The sequence below is a fragment of the Echiichthys vipera genome (genome assembly GCF_963691815.1).
Source record: "Echiichthys vipera genome assembly, chromosome: 2".
NCBI lineage: Eukaryota > Metazoa > Chordata > Actinopteri > Perciformes > Trachinidae > Echiichthys > Echiichthys vipera.
In genome coordinates, this window is record NC_139827.1 from 24,869,133 (window position 1) to 24,888,958 (window position 19,826).

At 39.4% G+C, this 19,826-nt stretch overlaps 1 protein-coding gene across 1 annotated transcript in view; it reads left to right on the forward strand.

Annotated features, from left to right (window-relative positions):
• Positions 1-14,758, forward strand: part of hap1 (huntingtin associated protein 1) — a gene marked incomplete at its 5' end in the record, with an annotated part of 28,614 nt that extends 13,856 nt beyond the window's left edge. The window contains 13 exon segments of the mRNA XM_083926685.1: positions 1,263-1,339; positions 1,600-1,716; positions 1,826-1,917; positions 2,836-2,944; positions 4,096-4,174; positions 4,261-4,391; positions 4,476-4,550; positions 4,768-4,979; positions 9,598-9,891; positions 9,893-10,149; positions 10,344-10,532; positions 10,787-10,889; positions 12,085-14,758. Coding sequence (XP_083782811.1) covers positions 1,263-1,339; positions 1,600-1,716; positions 1,826-1,917; positions 2,836-2,944; positions 4,096-4,174; positions 4,261-4,391; positions 4,476-4,550; positions 4,768-4,979; positions 9,598-9,891; positions 9,893-10,149; positions 10,344-10,532; positions 10,787-10,889; positions 12,085-12,478 — 2,129 coding nt within the window. The 3' untranslated portion in view covers positions 12,479-14,758.
• Between the last annotated feature and the right edge of the window lie 5,068 nt (positions 14,759-19,826).

Sequence of the window (19,826 nt, forward strand, 5' to 3'; positions counted from 1 at the left end):
TACATTTGTGACTTAAAGACTAAATTATAAACCACATCAGTACCAGATCTGTGTGAACTGAGGAAATGACTCATCGACCTTCCACACCACTTCACCCTTATTGACTTTGAAGTGGACATAAACAAAACATCCTCCAGGATGGTCAGGACAGGTCAATAGCCAGTCACTGTTATCCCTTCCATGCTGTACATGTCCTGCTGGTGTGAACACTTCAGTCAGGTTAGCCCTGGCAGTCTCTCCCGTTGAGCTATATTTGTATCCAGGAGAATGAGGTCTTCATTGCCTTCTTATCTGGGCTGAAGGGGATCAAGCTAAGAGGATAAGTATCTGGCCGACCAAATGGAGCTGTTGTGGTCCGTAGCTGTGGACACTTAAAGGAGAAACAAGATGTACTCGAGGCTCTCATTCATATAGAGAATACGGTTTTCAGTCCAGGTGTGTGTTTGTACAGCTTAGTGTTAAATAATAAAAACGTGACAAGGGTATGTTTATGAGGAAAGCCTCGCTTTTTTCAGTTGTTTTCATGATTATGTGATCTATGAATAATAATACTTTTTGAAATACTTACAATCCATAATCCATTTTCATCAGAGCAGTGCATCCAGAAACCAGAAATGTTTAATAGAAAATCAAAGGGATGAGACTTGTCCTGGAAATGTGATGTAATCGTTAATTCATGGTGAACTGCTCAGAAACAGCAAAATCACCTTACTTAATAAAATTTGATATCAAACTGTCGTAGAAGTACAAACTGTGCTTTTCTAGTAATTTTTTATTATTCTAACCCTGGTCGTTTTTACCCAATTTTTACTGCTTTTTGTATTTTATTCCTAGCTTGTTGTATTTATTTTTTTATCTGTGGGTTTAACCTTTGATCTTATTTTACATAATTTGGCACATGTACTACTGTTTTTATGTTAATTCTGGGTCTTTTTAATGTAAAGCACTTGGTGCATGCAATTTTGTGTTGTAAAGCACTTTGGGCTGCATTTCATGTATGAAAGGTGCTATACAAATAAAGTTCATTATTTTTATTATTATTACTAATGCTGGCCTGTTCAGCAGCTGGTTAAAAATTAAACATAGAGGAAAATATCTGTCAAAATAAGAAAGCTCCCCCATTGGCTGATTGTTACTGCTCATACCACCTATCTCATGATAAACGGTCCGCAAGGTGTTGTTGTTCTAGTGTCCTCTGAGTGCCTTCTACAGCTCTTGTCTCTTCCTTCATTCATTAAATCCCTCTCTACCTCCTCCCTCAGTGCTGTGCTCAGACAGAGTGGGCCAGGTCACCAAGACGTATCATGACATCAAGGCGGTCACCCACCTGCTGGAGGAGGTAAGAGAGAGACGCACAGCAGATGAACGGGATTATGGAGGATTAAAATGATCTGCCTCAGTGACCATTACTGTTTTCAACACCTTTGTGTCTGTGCCATTACAAGAAAGTCACTAAAATGTAGTTTACATTTTTTTTTTATTGTGATTTCCTTTCCTGGTTGTGTATCTGCCAAAGTGTGACCAAATACAAATGTGCTATACAGTATCATCGTGCATTGTTCAGTGAAATAAACGCAGTACTTTTGTATCTTTGTGCAGAAAGAGCGGGATCTGGAGTTAGCAGCGCGGATCGGTCAATCCCTCCTGAAGCAGAACCAGGAAATAACCGCACGCAATGAAATGATGGAAGAACAGCTCGAAATTGCAAAGGAGGAGGTATGAACACACCTCTTGAGACACTGAAATATATGATCTGTGTCATGTTATCAACGTGTAGCGCTCATACCGTCTGCTGAGCTCAAGTGATTGTATTTGTGTTTTCTAGATTGCTCAACTTCGCCATGAGCTCTCGATGCGAGACGACCTCCTTCAGTTCTATGCGAGCACTGAGGAGATCGAGAACGCTGAATTGTCACCGTGAGTCAAGGCACACACACACACACACACACACACACACACACACATAAAAATACACAGATGTTAAGTTGGTGTCTGATTTAGTCTATATAGATAACCTAACCCAAATTAATAAGAATAACTGTAATTCACTTGCACTTGACCAGGAAATACACATCGTATTTAAAAAAATAAAATCTTTTTAAAAACATAGAGTATATAGAGAGAGAATAAACAGAGCAATAACTTTATGTTATGTGTCACACAATTCTATCTGGGCCTTGGGATTCGGTCAGTATTTTCTTAATTAAACTCCTTCAAGCTAAAAACAAGGTGTACTCTTTTATCCTTGTTCTTTTAATAAAAGATAAACACAAGACTATTATTTGTATTGTAACGTAGCACACATTCTATCATGAAATCATTTAAAACAACCTTCCTGCTCTAGTTATTTAAAAATTATAAAAGAGATCCCTAAATGTTTATGATGGTCAGTGCATCGCGCCTGTGTGTAAGTGAACATACGGCAGAACATCTCCACTGATCCTCTCTGAGTTTTCCAGCTAAGCTTTTTGCTAAACTCTTTCCCATCAGCAGTTAATCGTTATCACTATTCTTTACTGTTCTCTTTTCATTTCTTGTGATTACAGCAGATCATTTAACCACGCTTAAGTACACGCAGGGCACAAAATTAGCACAATTTTCCGGCCAAATGCAGGTTAAACAAGAAAGTGGCTGGTAGATTTGCTCAATCACGAGCCAAGAAACAATGGTAATCTATTGAGTGAACATTCTTCTTCATTCTCGAGCCATTCAGCCAGTGGACAAAACATTAATTTAGCATCCGCAGTATCTGTATTACCACTTATGCAGTTAGAAAATATTTGAGGAGAAAAAAACAAAAGATGACGCAGACGAATGTTTATTTTCTTATCGTAGAATGAAAAGGAACGAATCATGCAGCTCTCTCAACAACTTCGTCCACTTTGACTTCATGCAGCAGAAACTGAAAGGTTTAGAGGACGAGAACCGCAAACTACGATCAGAGGTAACACTGAAAAGTTCACACACACAATGAAATGAAAGGAAAGTTGCTTGTACATATAAGATGAAATAAGACACTTAAAATGTTCATCATCATTTTTATTGTCATGTCTGTAGAGAGTTTAACTTTTGATATTGTTTAAGAAGTACTGACTCAATTTATTTTTTAATCCAGAATGTAAGGTATTCATAGAGAAACATTTATTTGCAGAAACTTCTTGAAAATACAAAAAAGTATACAGTCCCATTATACTTTGCATAAACACATATATTAAACATTATATTATATAACACATCTTTATCTAGAATTAAGTCTATAATGTTCATTCATAAATTCATTCAATATTTGGGGGAGTAACATCTATTGCTATATTTTTTGTGTCTTAGCATCAAGGTTACTAGAGTTAACTAAAACGGCATTAAAAACAAAAACTAGGTGTGGAATTTTCTTCATCGTTTACTGAAATAAAAATAAAAGCTAGACTTTAGAAAAAAAAAAAAACGAGCTGAAACGATATTGTGTACTTACAAAAGTGTTGTGTACTGGGTGTATTGGGTATTGTATTGTGTACTTTACAAAAATAATCAAACACACAGGAAATGTCTTTAATTTTATTCTTTGAGATTTTGGTCACATTTCAACACAACACAACATGCATGAGGAGGCATTCATAATGTTTATTATGACTATTAAGAGAGTCTACATGACTAAGAGTTAGTTGCCTATAAAAAGTGTTTTTTTTGTATTGTAATACCTATTCTGAAAGTCTCAAATCTTGCCCCTGACAAATACCCCTAATATTATAATAATAATAATAATAATAAAAAAACTGATACAGAAACTAATAAAAGTAAACTGAAACTAAACATTTTTAAACAATAAAAACTCCACTGATATGAGCGAATCCACTCTAACTGAGTGGATTGAAAACAAACAAAAGATTTTTTTTAAAACAAATGCTTTGGGATTGAATCAGGTGTGCTAATGATTGAATTTAACATACAGGAAATGGATTTAGTGCCTTGAAACGACAGAAAACTATCAGCAATCAAATTATGCACAAAAAGTATGGTACCGTTTAATAGAATATATCATTTTTGGATTGACTGGATCATTAAAAGTAGGACATTTTGACATTTGCATTACTCCTGCAGGCTAATGAGCTCACAACAGAGACAACCAACTACGAGGAGCAAGAACAGGAGCTGATGATGGTGTGTGTGGAAGAACTCAGTAAGTGTTACACTCTTGTTTCAGTATATGAAAATGACGCATAGGCGATAAGTCACAGTTGTTTTTAAGGGACTTGTGTGTTTCAGCATCCGTCAATAAGCAGGTAGTCGACCTGTCGGAGGAGCTAGCACGGAAAGTCGAGGACTCTCTCCGACAACAGGAGGAGATCAGCTCGCTGCTCGCTCAGATCGTTGACCTGCAGGCTCGTTGCAAAGGGGTGAGAGAGCGTTTCCATGTTCTCTACGAATTAACTCATGTCAAATCACAGTAAAACTCTGCTAACTTTACTCTCTCCCTCCAGCTCACGCATGAGAATGAGGAGCTAAACCAGCACCTGAGTGCCTACCGTGAGAGTCAGTTAAATCTTCAATCAGAGGCAAGACACTTACAATCTTACTTGTTAATATACACATCAGTTACTCTTACTAGCCTTCACATGGTTACCCAGAAACCACTTCTCTGCGTCCCCAGACAGACCTGTTTATATGCATCATTGCATAAGTATACTTAAACATTTAGAAGTCAGCTCTGACATTGTGAATGGTATTCTTCTCGTACTACACTTTGACAGATATGTCTCCCTCTGTCTGCAGCTCAAGGACCTGCAGGACAAGTACTCACAGTGTGAGGACATGCTCCGTGAGGCCCGAGAGGACAATAAGAACTTGCGGAATAAGAGCCTGCCCAACAGCACGGTGCAGCGGTACACTGCACTGGCCTCTGTCCTCCCCATGGACTCACTGGCAGCCGAGATAGAAGGCACCTTCCGCAAAGGCCTGGACACCCCGGCACCCTCAGAGTATAAGTGAGTCTGCGATTTTGTATATGAGCTCTCATTTGTGGAAGGCTTTGCTTACATTTCTCTTAGCTGTTCCATTTCTCGTTGGATAAATCCTGGGATGTTTACTTTATTTGAGGTTTATTTGATGCTCAAATGCCCCGGTACTTCTACCTCTTCTGGTAGCTTTTTGTTTGTATAAAACAAAACCCCGCTCACAATCTGTCTTTGCAGCGTGAAACCTGCTGTGTGTTTCATGCTGGAGGATTGAGCAGGCAGCACTATATCTTCGTATTTTAGTGAACATATTCCATACGGCGCGCACTGATTGACTGCAGGAAATGAATTACGCTGCAGGACACTTTTGAGAAGTGTCTGTTGGTGTTCTGATGACACTTGTCACTGCTGGAATCTGTTTTAACTTAAATCCTCAATGACTGCAGCTCTGCAGGGAGAGAACAGTCAGCCTATTGTCTGCTCTGTGACTTGACTTGAACGAAGCCTTCATCCAAACCAATTAACTTGGAGAGAAACATCATAGAAAGTTGAGGTTGAATATTAATCGTCAGCCATAACAGTGTACAGGCAACTCAAATCATGGTGTGCTTCGGTTATGATATGATATGTGCAGGGGGTTTATGTTTTGTTTTTAAAGATATTTATTTGGCCTTTATTTAGATCGGACAGCTAGAGTTTTGAAAGGAAATGGGAGGGAGAGGAGGTGCCATGCAGCAAAGAGCCGCAGGTCAGAGTTGAACCGATGCTGCTGCGTCAAATTTGTGATGGTTGATGGTAGTCCGGTCCTGAACAGAAAACCATCTCAATATTCTCTGAATATGGGGTGCCTGGTCTAACCGCTGAGCCACCGGGCGCCCAATATGTGCATTTTAACTTGAAAATACACACTTATGCAACTGATAACTCATTTATATATCTATCTATCTATCTATCTATCCATCTATCTATCTATCTATCTATCTATCTATCTATCTATCTATCTATCTATCTATCTATCTATCTATCTATCTATCTATCTATCTATCTATCTATCTATCTATCTATCTATCTATCTATCTATCTATCTATCTATCTATCTATCTATCTATCTATCTATCTATCTATCTATCTATCTATCTATCTATCTATCTATCTATCTATCTATCTATCTATCTATCTATCTATCTATCTATCTATCTATCTATCTATCTATCTATCTATCTATCTATCTATCTATCTATCTATCTATCTATCTATCTATCTATCTATCTATATATAGTACAGACCAAAAGTTTGGACACACCTTCTCATTCAATTTTTCCTTTTTTTCCCTTTCTTTACATGACTTTTGACATTGTAGATTCACACTGAAGGGCATCAAAACTATAAATTAACACATGTGGAAATATGTACTTAACAAAAAAGTGTAAAACCAGTTAAAATACGCCTTATATTCTGGGATTTCTTGCCTTATAAATGGGGTTGGGAACCTCAGTTGTGTTGTGCAGAAGTCAGGTGGATCCACAGCTTATAGTCCCACTGAATAGACTGTTAGAATTTGTATTATGGCAGAAAAAAGCAGCTAAGTAAAGAAAAATAAGTGGCCGTCATTACTTTAAGAAATGAAGGTCAGGAGGTCAGGCCTGGACCAGAACGGACGTCAGTTTGAGAACAGGTGGTGACAAAACAATAAAAGGATGGGTGTAAATTCTATTACATTTTGAAAATAAAAAAAATTAAATACATTATAATAAACAATCTACTTAACAGTTAATCAAAGTATGTATACATTTTTTACCCTGTATGAAGCAAAAAAAAAGCAAAAGTATTTATGATTTCCACACGTCATGCAGGAAAGTCTGAAACATACTGCTGCCTCATAGTGAAGTACACAAGCGGCAAGATGATGTGGAGGTTTTGAGAATTTTAATCCTGATCTGAGGAAATGTAACAAAGAGACTGAGAAAATCTATAAACAAGCTCCACTTTGACCGGCTACAACAGTGAAATGCTGCTGCATTGATGCACCACTATTAACTATTAACTATTAACAATCTCATATATATATATATATATATATAATATCACTCATGGGGGTTATTTTTCTGCAGCAGGATTGCTTTTAGTATTGATATCTACATTTAATGCATATTGAACAAATATAATGACATTTTGCTGCTAGTATTTATTTTGATCTTTATATAATGTGTTATCTATTTAGTTCTATTTCTTATGAGGCCACAGTGCTTATCACTGAGCTCCTCTACAAAACAGGTGAGGGACAAGCAGAGAGGGAGCTTTTCCTTGTAAAGGTCCTGAAAAAAGAAATTGAAAGATATTTGAATCAGGCTATCAAAGGACGAGCTCTTAGAATCCAATGAGCCATTTTTCTCCAAAGCAACATAATCCGTGTCAGTGAAAACCAAACGGCAAACCTTGTCTCTCTCCTCCACTCCTGCTTGATCCTGACCTCCAGGGCCTCCCATTTTACCTTCAGCTGTATCCCTGCGTCTTCTTTTTCTATATGCTCCTTTGCGAGAGCTATAATCTCCCTCTGGAACCATGTGATCAGCTTTTCCTTTTTCATTATCACCACTTCTTTCTTCTGGCACTTCTCGCGCATTTCTTTAAGTTCTGTGGCTATTTGTTCCTCTCTCGTTCTCCTCCGCTCCCCCTCATCCAATTTGTGCTCTAAGCAGCTGGGGGCCTTTCATTCTCTTCTTTCCTGAACTCTTTGTTGGTTTCAGCGGCCCTTAAAACCCCCTCCAACCTGTTGATCTCATTTCTAGCACGGGTGTATTTCCTCCAGAGCATCCTCTTTTTTACGCACAAGTTTTTGCTTTTCCACTACCCAACTCTTCTTCATACGTGCACATTTTTGCGCCTCCTTCCTCAGGTGTGTGTTAAATGAAGCCATCTTCGTGGTTTTCTCTGCTGTTTGAAGGGCTTGCTGAAGCATAAGCACCTTGGCGTCGGGCCTGTATGCCTTGTGCTGTTTGGCAGCATTACTACGTTGTTTTCTCTTAAAGACGGAAATATACAAGTGTTAAAATTTTCTTTTTCTCATGATTTCATAGAAAAAAAAGACATTGTAGCTTCAAGGTTATCATAGGAAATCGGACAAATTCAGCCATAGACTAACGTTACAGTATAAAGTGTTTGGTCTGATAATTAGCTTAATCACTTTTATTTATATACAAAATTGAATATGATTTAGATTTTCTCCTCTGAGCTTTGTGTTATCATAACCTCACGTTATAACAGTAACTATCTGTTGTTTTAAAAACAAACAAAACACCAGTAAGCTATGACTCCATTTCTAGAAGAAAACGTATCAAAACTACAAATATTCTAAAGCGCTCACCATATTTTTGTGAAATTAACGTACTGAACGTTAAGTTACAATTCATTTTATTATTTATTTTAATTAATTGTGTTTCCTTCTAATTGCTTCAAACAATCTGCCACCATTATGTTGTTTTGGTAAAGTAAGGTATGACGTTAGTATAGTTGAATTTTACATTTTAGATTAAAAAGATAGTTTGGGTAATATATGTGCCTGAACTTGAGTATTACATACAAAAGGATCTGGTCAGATGAGAAAACCTTGTTTCTTCTTTCTACTTTCTTTCCCATGTTGACTGACCAAAGGTATTGTAGTACAGCATGTAAGGAAGAAGCTAGCTGTGCTGGAAGACTGTAGCGTCAAGTGTATTTTAAATGGAAACAATGTTTGTCGGTGCGGACTCTAGTCAAAGTTGTTGTTTATGTTTTTATTTTAATGTTGAGAAAGAGTTCATTCTAAAAATTGTGTCCTCATCTTCAAATGGGATTTCTATTAGTTCATAATGAGACACTAAAACAGTTTCAGTTGTTTCCCACTGGAGATTTCTCCATTTGTATTTTTGTCCTTGCTCTGTCAAAGTATGTCCTTACACCAAACTGGATTAAACAACATTTTAATGAAAATGTTTTAAACGTTTTTGGGGGGGGTTGCTTGTTTATGTTGCCAGGCAACAGTCGATCAAATCTAATCAAACAACACCCACACAGTCCTGTTGAAGGCCCCATGGATGTTATTTTAGAGATTTTAACTTTGATTGTTGCTCATTTAGTCATACCATTTTAAAGTTGTAAAGAAATACTTTAGTTTTGAAAATAGATTTTTTAAGGTGGTGCAAGCAAAACCTACATCGTATTTATGATTGGAATACAACATAGTAGATACTAAACAAAGGCAACCTATTTCCTCCAGTGATTCATGAAACATAAACCTATTCTCAAATTATCCTCATTCAAAATATTTAAATAAATCCCTGAAGGGTGGGTGGACATTAACTAATGGACTTAATCCAACCCTAATGTGGTTTATACTTAAAACCATTAACCATTAAAACTGTCTTTTCCTTGGTTAGATGGGATCCTGGCATTTTACTTTCAAATGAAATAAAGATCAATATAATTTAGTTCACAACAGTTAAAGTGCTGCCCTACCTGTGTCTCACTAATAAACATGGATATACACCACATTTTTTGCTTCTAAATAAAAAAGATTTCATACAATTTACCTACTGGAGCTTGAAAAAATATATATGTTATACATTTCTCAATCTTTGAACGGCCTCTCATGCTCTGTTTCTCCTGGCAGGAACCACCCGTGGCGTGTGTTTGAAACAGTGAAGGTGGTGAACAAGGCCGTAAGGCTGCGGTCTCGGTGTCATTCCCCTGGGCTGCCAGGCTCCAGCCCAGTGTCCACTCGCTCCAGTTGTACCAGCACCCCCCGGACCAGCTACTATGGCTCCGACAATGCCAGCCTTACCCTGGAGGAAAAGCCCAGCTCCAATAATGCTCAGAAAGAAGACAACAGCAGTGTCTGTGGGCCGAAGCGTCTGGGCCAGCCAGGCACACCAGGGGGCCAGGACCTTGAAGCTGCCCTGCGCAGCCCGCCAGCAGAACCACTCCTCTGAGCGGCCTTTCTTTGATGTGGAGCGTGAGCGTAAACTCCATGCCTTGGCAGTGGACTGTGAAGAGGGGGAGGGCTCCAGTGGCTTCCTGACACCAAATGACAGCCTGGCCTCCAGCCCAGCGGCATCGACAGGCACCAACTACTCCAACGGTAGCTCACGCCACTCCTGTGGCTCCGCAGGAGGATCCAGGTCCTACCTGCCCGACCGCCTGCGAATTGTCAAACCCCTGGAAGGTAAAAGCTTGACGCTTGATACTGTATCTTATCAGCATCTTGGAACTTATCTTATGTGAGAGTGACAAAGTAGCATAAACAATTTGGAAAAAACAAACAAACAAACAAACAAAACCATTATGGTATAAATAACATGTAACTTTATCGTATTCCAACATTATTCAAACGTAATTCCCTCTGACTTCCGTTGTCAGGCTCGGTGACTCTGCACCAGTGGCAGCAGCTGGCTAAACCGAACCTGGGAGGCATCCTGCATCCACGTCCGGGCGTCCTGACTAAAGACTTCAGGGAGCTCGAGGTTGACATTCAGCACGTCTACAGTCTGAACGACCTGGAGGAAGATGAACCGGACATGTCGCAGCTCTCTGGAGCGCATGGCATGGGTAAGACACATGTGAACTTGCTGCACACATACTACACAGTTCCACTAGCTTTGTCATCCTATTCACCTCAATAAACCCCCTCTAAAATCCATGTTTCCTGCTTATTTTCCACCTCAAGTTTGCATTGATTATATCCCTTGAATTGTGTGGTGTTATTTTTGTTTGCAGCTTCATCGGCTCTAGTAGTTTCTCATTGAACGTCATTTTCTTCATGTGTAGTTTAATGCGCCTTTTCTCCCTCCATGACCTTGCAGTCTCTCCATCCGGTCCCAACTTCCCTCAGACCTCTCCCACACATACCATTACCACCTGCCAAGTCCTCCAACCCTCCCCTCTTATCCCCTCCTTCTCCACTAGGTAAGAATACACATACAGGAAACATGCAAGTTCTCAATGCCTTTGTGTTTTTAAGTATGTTGTGTTGTTTTGTGTATATTTTTTACAGCCCTGAAGTCAAATTTTAGCTTGAATTTGATGTTGTGCTGCTGTGATTTACCCGATTGCCCTGAAAAAGGGAACAAAAGAATAATCTGTGTTCATTCATTTGTTTTTGCAGATTCACTTACATTCAATAAGTTTAGGTATTGGTGTCCTGTCTTCCATGCTGCTTTCTCTCCCCACTTAACTTCGGTTGTTTACCCCTGACAGAGGCAGAAAACGCCTGTCGGGGCTCTTTCTCCAACTCTAAAAGGCGCCTTCAGGGCAAAGTAAGAGCTGAGGGTTATGGATACACTATGAATGCTGGATTTCAATATTAATGATGGAGGCCCAGTACCATTTTTGTTGAACTAATAAACCCAAAGGTTAAAAATGAAATGTCTAATGAAATGATCATAGCTACTGTGCACTGTGCTTCTTTCACCTCCTACCATAGAACGTATATAAAGATGGACTGCCTGACATCTCCCTGAAAGTGAAACCAAACATCTCAATCGCCCCCTGGTGGCTGGCTGCAGTATAGTTCATCAACCCCTCCCCTGACCATGACAACTAAAAAAAGAAAGAAAGCAATTTTTCCAATAAATTTGGTTTTAATTAGTTATTTGATGATTTAAAACCAGACTAAACATCATGATTAACAGCGATTGGTTGGCCAGGTGTATGGGCGGCACTTTGATACTGTGGCTCCACCGCCCAGTGACTACTGTGAAGACTCTGGCTCCAAAATTACAAAATGGCAGCGCCCGTATGCAGGATATTTTGGCTTAATGTTTGTACACTGGGAGGAAGTGGGTCTTTATGTAACGTTTATGCTTCCTAATAACGCTCTAACTTGTTTGTGCTCATCACATATTTTTGGCTTGTTACATGTTTTAATGCCTTATGACATTTATAGGTTTTCATCTGAACAAACCACCAGATCCTGTCTCATATACCAAACTAACATCCTCTTGTCTGTTTTACAGCAATGATAGATAGACAGACACTCACTAACTGAAACCGTTTACGTGGTCTTGTTTTATATTATTTGAGCATGAGCTTGCATGCGTTTGCAAAAATACTTTTGATTACTGTGTTTTAAATTTTTTTAAAATTAATTTTCTGTTGGCAGCCTTCACTCTTTCGGCCTGCCATCTTGTCGGAACTGTGAGCTCGTGAGCTCTTCATCGCCATCCCACCAGCAGCACTTTGGCTTGGAAGGTCGGGCCACCAACCCCCCCACCTCCACCAACACCACCACCACCACCGCCGAAACAAATTTAACCACTTCATCACTAGGACTCCTGCAGCTGCTGCAAGAGCATGGCATCTCAGCCTCTCCTTATCCCAGCCACTACCTTCACTACAGCCACAGTACAAAACCTTCACCCTCAGCAAAAGACAAACGTGGACGCTCACCGTCTGACGAAAGGAACATTTTCAGTTTGAACTTGGTGGAGAAACTTCAAGGTCTGGGGTTGCACAGAGTGGCAGCCTGGGGAATGATGGGCCGCAGTGGGAGGTAGAAGCAGTCAGTCATCCTCTGAAAGTTTGATGAAGACTGTTCATCACTTCCTCCTCCCTCTCTCACCGTAGTGACTTTGCATTTAGCCATGTGATCCCCACTGTGCAGTTCAGGGCCCACAGCTCTGGTGTCTTTAAAACAAAAGCCACAGAATGTGCTAGAGCCATACTTTAAGTTGTTGGTTGTGTACAGAATTATTCTTTTCTATGAATGTGTACAGTACAGTAGTTGTGTGTGTGTGTATGCGTGGTGTCTGTGTGTGTGTGTGTGTGTGTATGCACGTGTGTTACATTTTCATCTCAGGAAAATTACCTGATCACCAGGCTGTTTGACTGCAACCTGCAGAAATAGTTCTTTTTACACACAAAAAAAGAAAGATTATGAAGGAAAACAAAACTTTTATACTGTGGTTTGTGATTTTCACGTTTTCCCAGCCGCTAGTTTTAAAAAGACATCACATGTAATTTTTCTGTTTCCATAGTGGAACATCATTTGTGTGTATATATAACAAAGTCATTTGTGATTTGGGAACGTTAAAAAAGAATATGTGCAGTAAATTATTGTAGGTTGAAACCACAAACCAAACCAATGCTCTCACACTGGAGAACTTTCAAATGCACTAAAATACACTCTTGCACATTGAGAAACGCATGCTGTGTATACAGTAAGTTTGTGAAATATACTGAGTTAAACACTTGAGAAATTGATCAAGAAGTATAGTGATGACAGATGATGCACTGACTGAACTGCAAAAATGTGGATGATGTTAGCCTCCTTCAGCTGTCTGCCCTACAGTTCACCACCTGTGTGCATGTTTCTATGGCTGCAGTGTTGGAGTTTATGAACCTCATCCAGAGCAAAACCTCACCCAAACTAAATCAGGTTTGCCACGCTGCATCAAAGACAATGAATGGGATTTGTATTTAAGCAATATGTATATATACTGCACTGCTTTGACTAAAAATGTTGCTTGTACAAATCTGCTGCATAATCATGAATTTTAAAATTGCTGGGATATAAATGAAATCAAAATCATTTTGGGCATTCAAAGTGAATTTTCCATGACGTTATGGGGAATCCGATTCGAAGAGGGGTCCTAATTCTTTAAAGGGGACATATTATGACACGCTCACTTTTTCAGAGCTAATGCACATATATCTGAGTATCTGGAGGGTCTACAGTACCAACCCACAAACTGTGAAGTAAGACAACCCAGTCTTGTGGGCTGTCTTTATCAGAAACAAGGGCTCAATAAGCCAATCAGATTTGGCTCCCCTGCATATGTCACATACAGGCTCATTAGAATATATCGCCCCTATCTGAGTATCTCCTAACCTGAATCTCGCCAGATGAATTTTGTTCCGCCTTGCTTCACTCATACATCTGGGATCGCTCCATAGGAAAGTGATTTTAAGAGGCTGGGCCTTATCAAAAATCCTTGCATATGATTGAATAAACCACTTGTCCGTCATGTTAATTGACGTGCTACTTCAACCACTCACTTTGAAACCAACCTATGGTGAAAACATCATTTCCACGTACAAAAGCCTCCAGAGCTGTTCTCTGGTGTTCTTTTAAAGAAGAAATATTCTCTAGATTGGACAACACGGATGAAATAGCAGCATCGATGTTAACGCCTACTTCCTAGATGCGAGCCACCATTGTTGACTGAATCACAACAGTCGCTTCTCCGCTACATCACATCTATGAAACCGCACCCGGCGGTCCTGATTGCTCGACAAACTGAAATCACTTGGCTATGGAGCGATCCCAGATGGTTGAGTGGAGCTAGGTGGACTCAAGGCGGAACGAAATTCATCTGGCGAAAGTCAGGTTAAGTAATTCCACCCCCACCTTGAAAACCACTTTTGCAAAGGTGCACCATATTTTTCTCTCAAGCCAATCAGAGCAGACTGGGCTTTTTCAAGAGGGGGGTGCTAAAGAGACAGGCCTCAAAATGGAGCATTTCAGACAGAGGGTGAATACAGGTATATTCAGACAGACAATACGAGAAAAATAATGTGTTTTTTTGAACATTGAAGCATGTAAACATGTTCTAGTAGAAACACAAAATACAAATTTGAACGTGAAGATAAGCATAATATTTTCCTTTCCTTTAAACAGCATGTTTCTTTGAAATTGTTCTGAACAATCAGCTGTAGCAATAAGGCATAGGATACTGTGGATTAAAAAGGGAATAAATCATATAACACAGGCTCTAATAATTTGTGTTCTGACTCAAACCAACCAAACCACTGTTTCTCTGCACTGCTGTTTTCTGTGTCAGCATCACGTCCATATATGCCATGTGAATAAATCCTTGCATTTTCATCAAGCAAAGTTTTACGGCCTCTCTTTTTTACCCCGTGGCAGCGATGAAGACAGATATGACAATTGTGATGATTCTGCAAATAAGTTTTATTTATAAAGTTTCAGTGACAGTAAAACATTGACTTTATATAAAACTTGAACAAAATGCAGTCTGTTGGCATTGTTGCCTCTCATTCTGCGTCCCGCCGTCCGAAGTCCACCCAGCCCTGGTAATCCCGATCTGACATGCACTCAGAGTTCATCATCTCTGTGAACAAACCATTCCTACATGAACCACACACAAGGGTTCAGTACACACATCTGAGCATCTCCTTGGATCTTTGCCCACTCATTTATATAATGGCACGTGCAAAACATAACAATCAAAGAAAAAAGCTTTACACCCAACCCACAGCATACCTGAAATCGCTTGCATTATTTGTTTGGTCATAATCTCCCGTTCATCCTCTGATAGGTGTGCCCGTCTCTCCACCCGTGCAGAGGGAGCCAACGGCGCCGGCTCCTGTCTGCCAGTCGAGCCTCTCACTTGCCCCCTCATGGCAAGAAGCTGCTGTAGATGAGTCCCTTTAGCCTCTCCAACCGCAGACGATATGAGCAGTGCAACCAACAGTGCAAACACCACAATACCTTTCCCTGACATGTCTGTGTACAAGAAGGAAAAATAGAGTTACAATTGCTTAAACTGACTGAATAATTATATGTAAAAAATGCATGGAAGAAGTCACCTGTTACCTGTGAAGACTGTTTAAAATATGCGCACAACTAAATTCAACAAGTGTGATGCTTCTGGTGCACACCGGGCAGATGAACTCTTTTTATAGTTTGGTGTAAGAGATGTGGCCTGAAATCAAAGACAGATAACAGTGTTCACTCATTGATTGGTAGACGGATGCGTTGGGAGGATGTGCGTAAGGAAGCAATCGACCACTACATCCACAAATCCATGATTATGCGTTTCACTTACCTTGAAAGGCCTTTTTTGCAGTGCAATAACAATAAAACGAGTCAATGTTTTTACATAAGAAATTCAATAGACGTTTAAGGATTTTTTTGACCAGTGCAGGGGATGATGAAGTAAATGAGGAGCCTCTGCAAACTGGGTTCTGGTGTCCTCAACTGGCTTCCTTTAATCAGATATCTCCACTCTAAGCAGTTATCATTCTATTTAAATGTTGGAACCAGACACAGAAAGAAATAGTTATCTCACATTTACATGGAGCATCTAAGGCAGGTGTCTCAAAGTGATCCAGTAAAGAGCCGCTGTGGCTGCAGGTTTTTATTCCAACCAAGCAAGAACACACCTGATCCAACAAATCCAACTGTGTGAAGGCCATTCAGTTGGTTGAGTAAGTCTAGTCAGGTGTGTTCTTGCTTGGTTGGAATGAAAACCTGCAGCCATAGCGGCACTTTACTGGATCACTTTGAGACACCTGATCTAAGGTATGTGCCTTAAAGGAGCCATATCATGTTCATTTTCAGGCTCATATTTGTATTTTGGGTTTCTACTAGAACATGTTTACGTGCTTTAATGTTCAAAACAACACATTATTTTATAAAGATGTATTCACTCTGTGTCTGAAACGCTCTGTTTTGGCGCCTGTTTTTTTTTTGTTTGTTTAAGACCCCCTCCTGAAAAGCCCAGTCTGCTCTGACTGTCTTCAACATCTGCCTTTTGGCGTCTCTGCACTGTCTCTGCAGCCGGGGAACGACCGTAACAACACTGTAGCAGCACTTTTCACCCATATAAAGTATAGTTGTGACATCACAACTGAACAGAAGTGCTGGCGGCTCGTTTAAAGAAACATTGTCTGCTTTTTGATACCTTCACAGTATAAAGCACCACAGCCATCTTTATAATAAAAAAGACATGGAAATCTTACTTTTTACATCATGGGGCCTTTTATTTCAACCCTTTACAGGCTTTAGACAACAGTTTTCACTTTTAATCTTATAGTTTATCGTTTAAAAACCTTTCTAAAAACTCTAAACCCAAATCTGAAGAGTAAACCTTTGTTTTTTCAAAACTCAATCAACCATTTTATAGTACCATCACCAGTAATGTTTATAGGCTTATATGTTCTGACTTCATGAGGCAGTGTTAGATTGTTCCTAAAAATGTGTACAACTTGTTTCCTTTTTCTCCTTTTTTAAAGTTTAAGTGCATCAGCACAGGATAAAAAGGCACATTTGTCTATTCAATGAGCTCCAACTGAGGTTAACTCCAGATTCCCACTTTAAAGGTATTGTATGATATATGAGTTCTGAGATTACACATGTTACTTATTTTGTCAAAACTCACAGTGATACAGTAAGTAAAATGAGAAGTATGTCAGTAAAACGATGTCTTTCTGGGGATGATTATTTAGTTATGACTTCATAAAATAAATTAATTTCCACAATGCTGCTCTTTTTCCACTCGTTTTCCACCTGAGTCATCTTTTATGATCTGACACATGACTGAAACGTTTTGACAATTGAAACATAGAAACAATTGGTAATTAGGGTATAGCATGTTGAAGGCTAGTGTTTTTCCAGGCTAATTTTGCTAAGGCTAAGTGTGACCTTGATTTTTGCTGAGAGTTTTGCAGCCTGGAGGCTTGTTGTTTATACAGACATTTGTCAGAATTGTGTTCAAAGTGTTTGTGTATAGGGAGGGACTTTCCAGGTGACGAACACTCTACCCTTTTAGTCAGAAAATAAGAGTGTGGTTGACAGCGCTGTTTACATACTGTATAGATTTTCCACAAGTGGCCCAGTTATTGTGTATCCAGTCGCCACGGACAACTTGTGATGTCTAGAGAAACAGAAAACAACATGAACACAGCCCTACAATATTTTCTAGCAGGCAGTGAAAGCATCACCTGCTGGATTTTCTCCATAGAGTGATCATTTCCTACACTTGGATTCATGAGTAGAAGTGATAGCAAAACAATGGAAAGCTGTGAATGCACATAATACTGTAGAATGTTCTGACTAATGACTCTTTATGAGTAATAAAACCTGCACCTTAGATATAATCCTATATAGCTGTTGGAATTATTTTTAACCTCAGTTATGGAGCAACAATCATGCATGGTCTTAATACACTAACGTGGCTCACGCCTGTCACTGAAATCTGATAAACATCCCAGACACCAACTACTGCAGACAGCTTGTTCCGTTTTAAACGTGTACACACCTGCGTTATCAGTCCAGGGTGTGGCAGATGCTCATCACTTCTTTTTGTTTGCTCACAGTTGTTAGAGAATTCTTAGAGTTTTAAGCTGCAGGACTCGTTATTCTGATGAAAGGTTACAAAGAGTCTTTTACCCACAGTCTGGATACATACATGGTTGTGTAATGGTGTCAGTAAAGTAACAATTTCGTCATCATTAGCGCTGCTGTCACTGCTATTCTCATGGTCTTACTTTCAATTATGGTCCTGAGACACAATAACAGCAATGTTTTAAAAAGAAAGTGAGTAAGTAAGTAAGTAAAGTTTATGTAGGTATATCTATATCTATATATATCTATATATATCTATATATATTTATATAACACGTTTCACAGATAAAAATAACCAAGTAAAAAAAGACAATGAATAAACACAGAGAGACATAAACGTATAGAACTATGCCCTCATCGCCATAATACTTTTTTATTGTCTAACTAAAAGCCTGCTTGAATAAAAGAGTCTTCATCTGCTTTTAAAAGAATCATTAGAGAGTAAGCAGGGTGAAGAGAGAGGCAGTCTATCCCAGAGTTTGGGTGCCACTGCCTGAAAGAATCGATGCCCTCTGCCTCTAAAACGAGTGTGGGGAACAACCAACGGCCTCTGACCTGATGACCTCAGAGCGCAGGCAGGAATGTGAGGTTGTATCAACAACAAGGTTTGACTGATGTTTTATCGATTCTGACTTGGAAATAAATTATTAAAGCACAATTAATTAGTGACAATAACCTGATTTATAACAAGTTGCTGAATTCTGTTCAGTTCAGCTATTAAAGCCGGAATTACTAACTTGGAAAGCATCAGACTATGATACTTCATACAAATTTGAACTAAAGTATCTGTAATAGTGTACTTTTTCAAAGTAATGGTTTTCATTAAGGATGGGAGTGAAAGGCACAGATTAGTGTGTTATCTTTCACTTTCCCCTGACGAGCGTGGTCCACAGCAGATTGAAATGGTTACAGATTTTTGTGTCAATCACTTTTTTAAAAAACAATTCTTAGATAAGGTTCCAAAGAAAGTGTGATCCTTTGCGTGCGTGCATGCGTGCGTGCGTGCGTGCGTGCGTGCGTGTGTGTGTGTGTGTGTGTGTATGTGTGCGTGCATGCATGCGTGTGTGTGTGTATTTAGGGAACTGAGTTTATGTTTGTGTAGTAAGTCATGCTTAGAGAGAAATCTTCCCTTAATGCTCTGACTGTTAACTTGTCAACTCCCTTTGCTTCTTGGGAAGTGTTTAATGTTCAAAATAAAACAGAAAGCATTTAAGGAGAACCAGTTTTCCATTCCTTTCACGGGTGTCTGTGGCTGTTATGAATCCACTAATCACTATTGAGCAGGATGTCTGAGGACAGAAGAGCTGTGCAAACTGCAGCAAAGCATATAAATGCTATTACTGCTGCTTAGGATCTAGGTGAGCATTATAAAAGAAAGGTTGATCTCCCTCATGTGGTCCATTCAAGAATCCAAAAAAGTGACAGGAAACTACATTTGTAGCAGGTAGCAGCTGGATCTTACTTGTATTTTGGGTTTCTACTAGAACATGTTTAAATGCTGTAATGTAAAAAAAGCCCAAAACATTATTTTCCTCATACTGTCTGTCTGAATATACCTGTATTCACCCTTTGTCTGAAACGCTCCGTTTTATCGCCTATCTCCTGAAAAAGCCCACTCTGCTCTGATTGGTCAGTGTTTCCTGGTCTTCTGCAAGACTAGTACAAAGAGGCTAAGTCACCAACCAAAGATGGCGGTGCTTTGGAGGTATGACACATGCGCATTTATTCAAGAATAACAACCCCACCTCAACAAA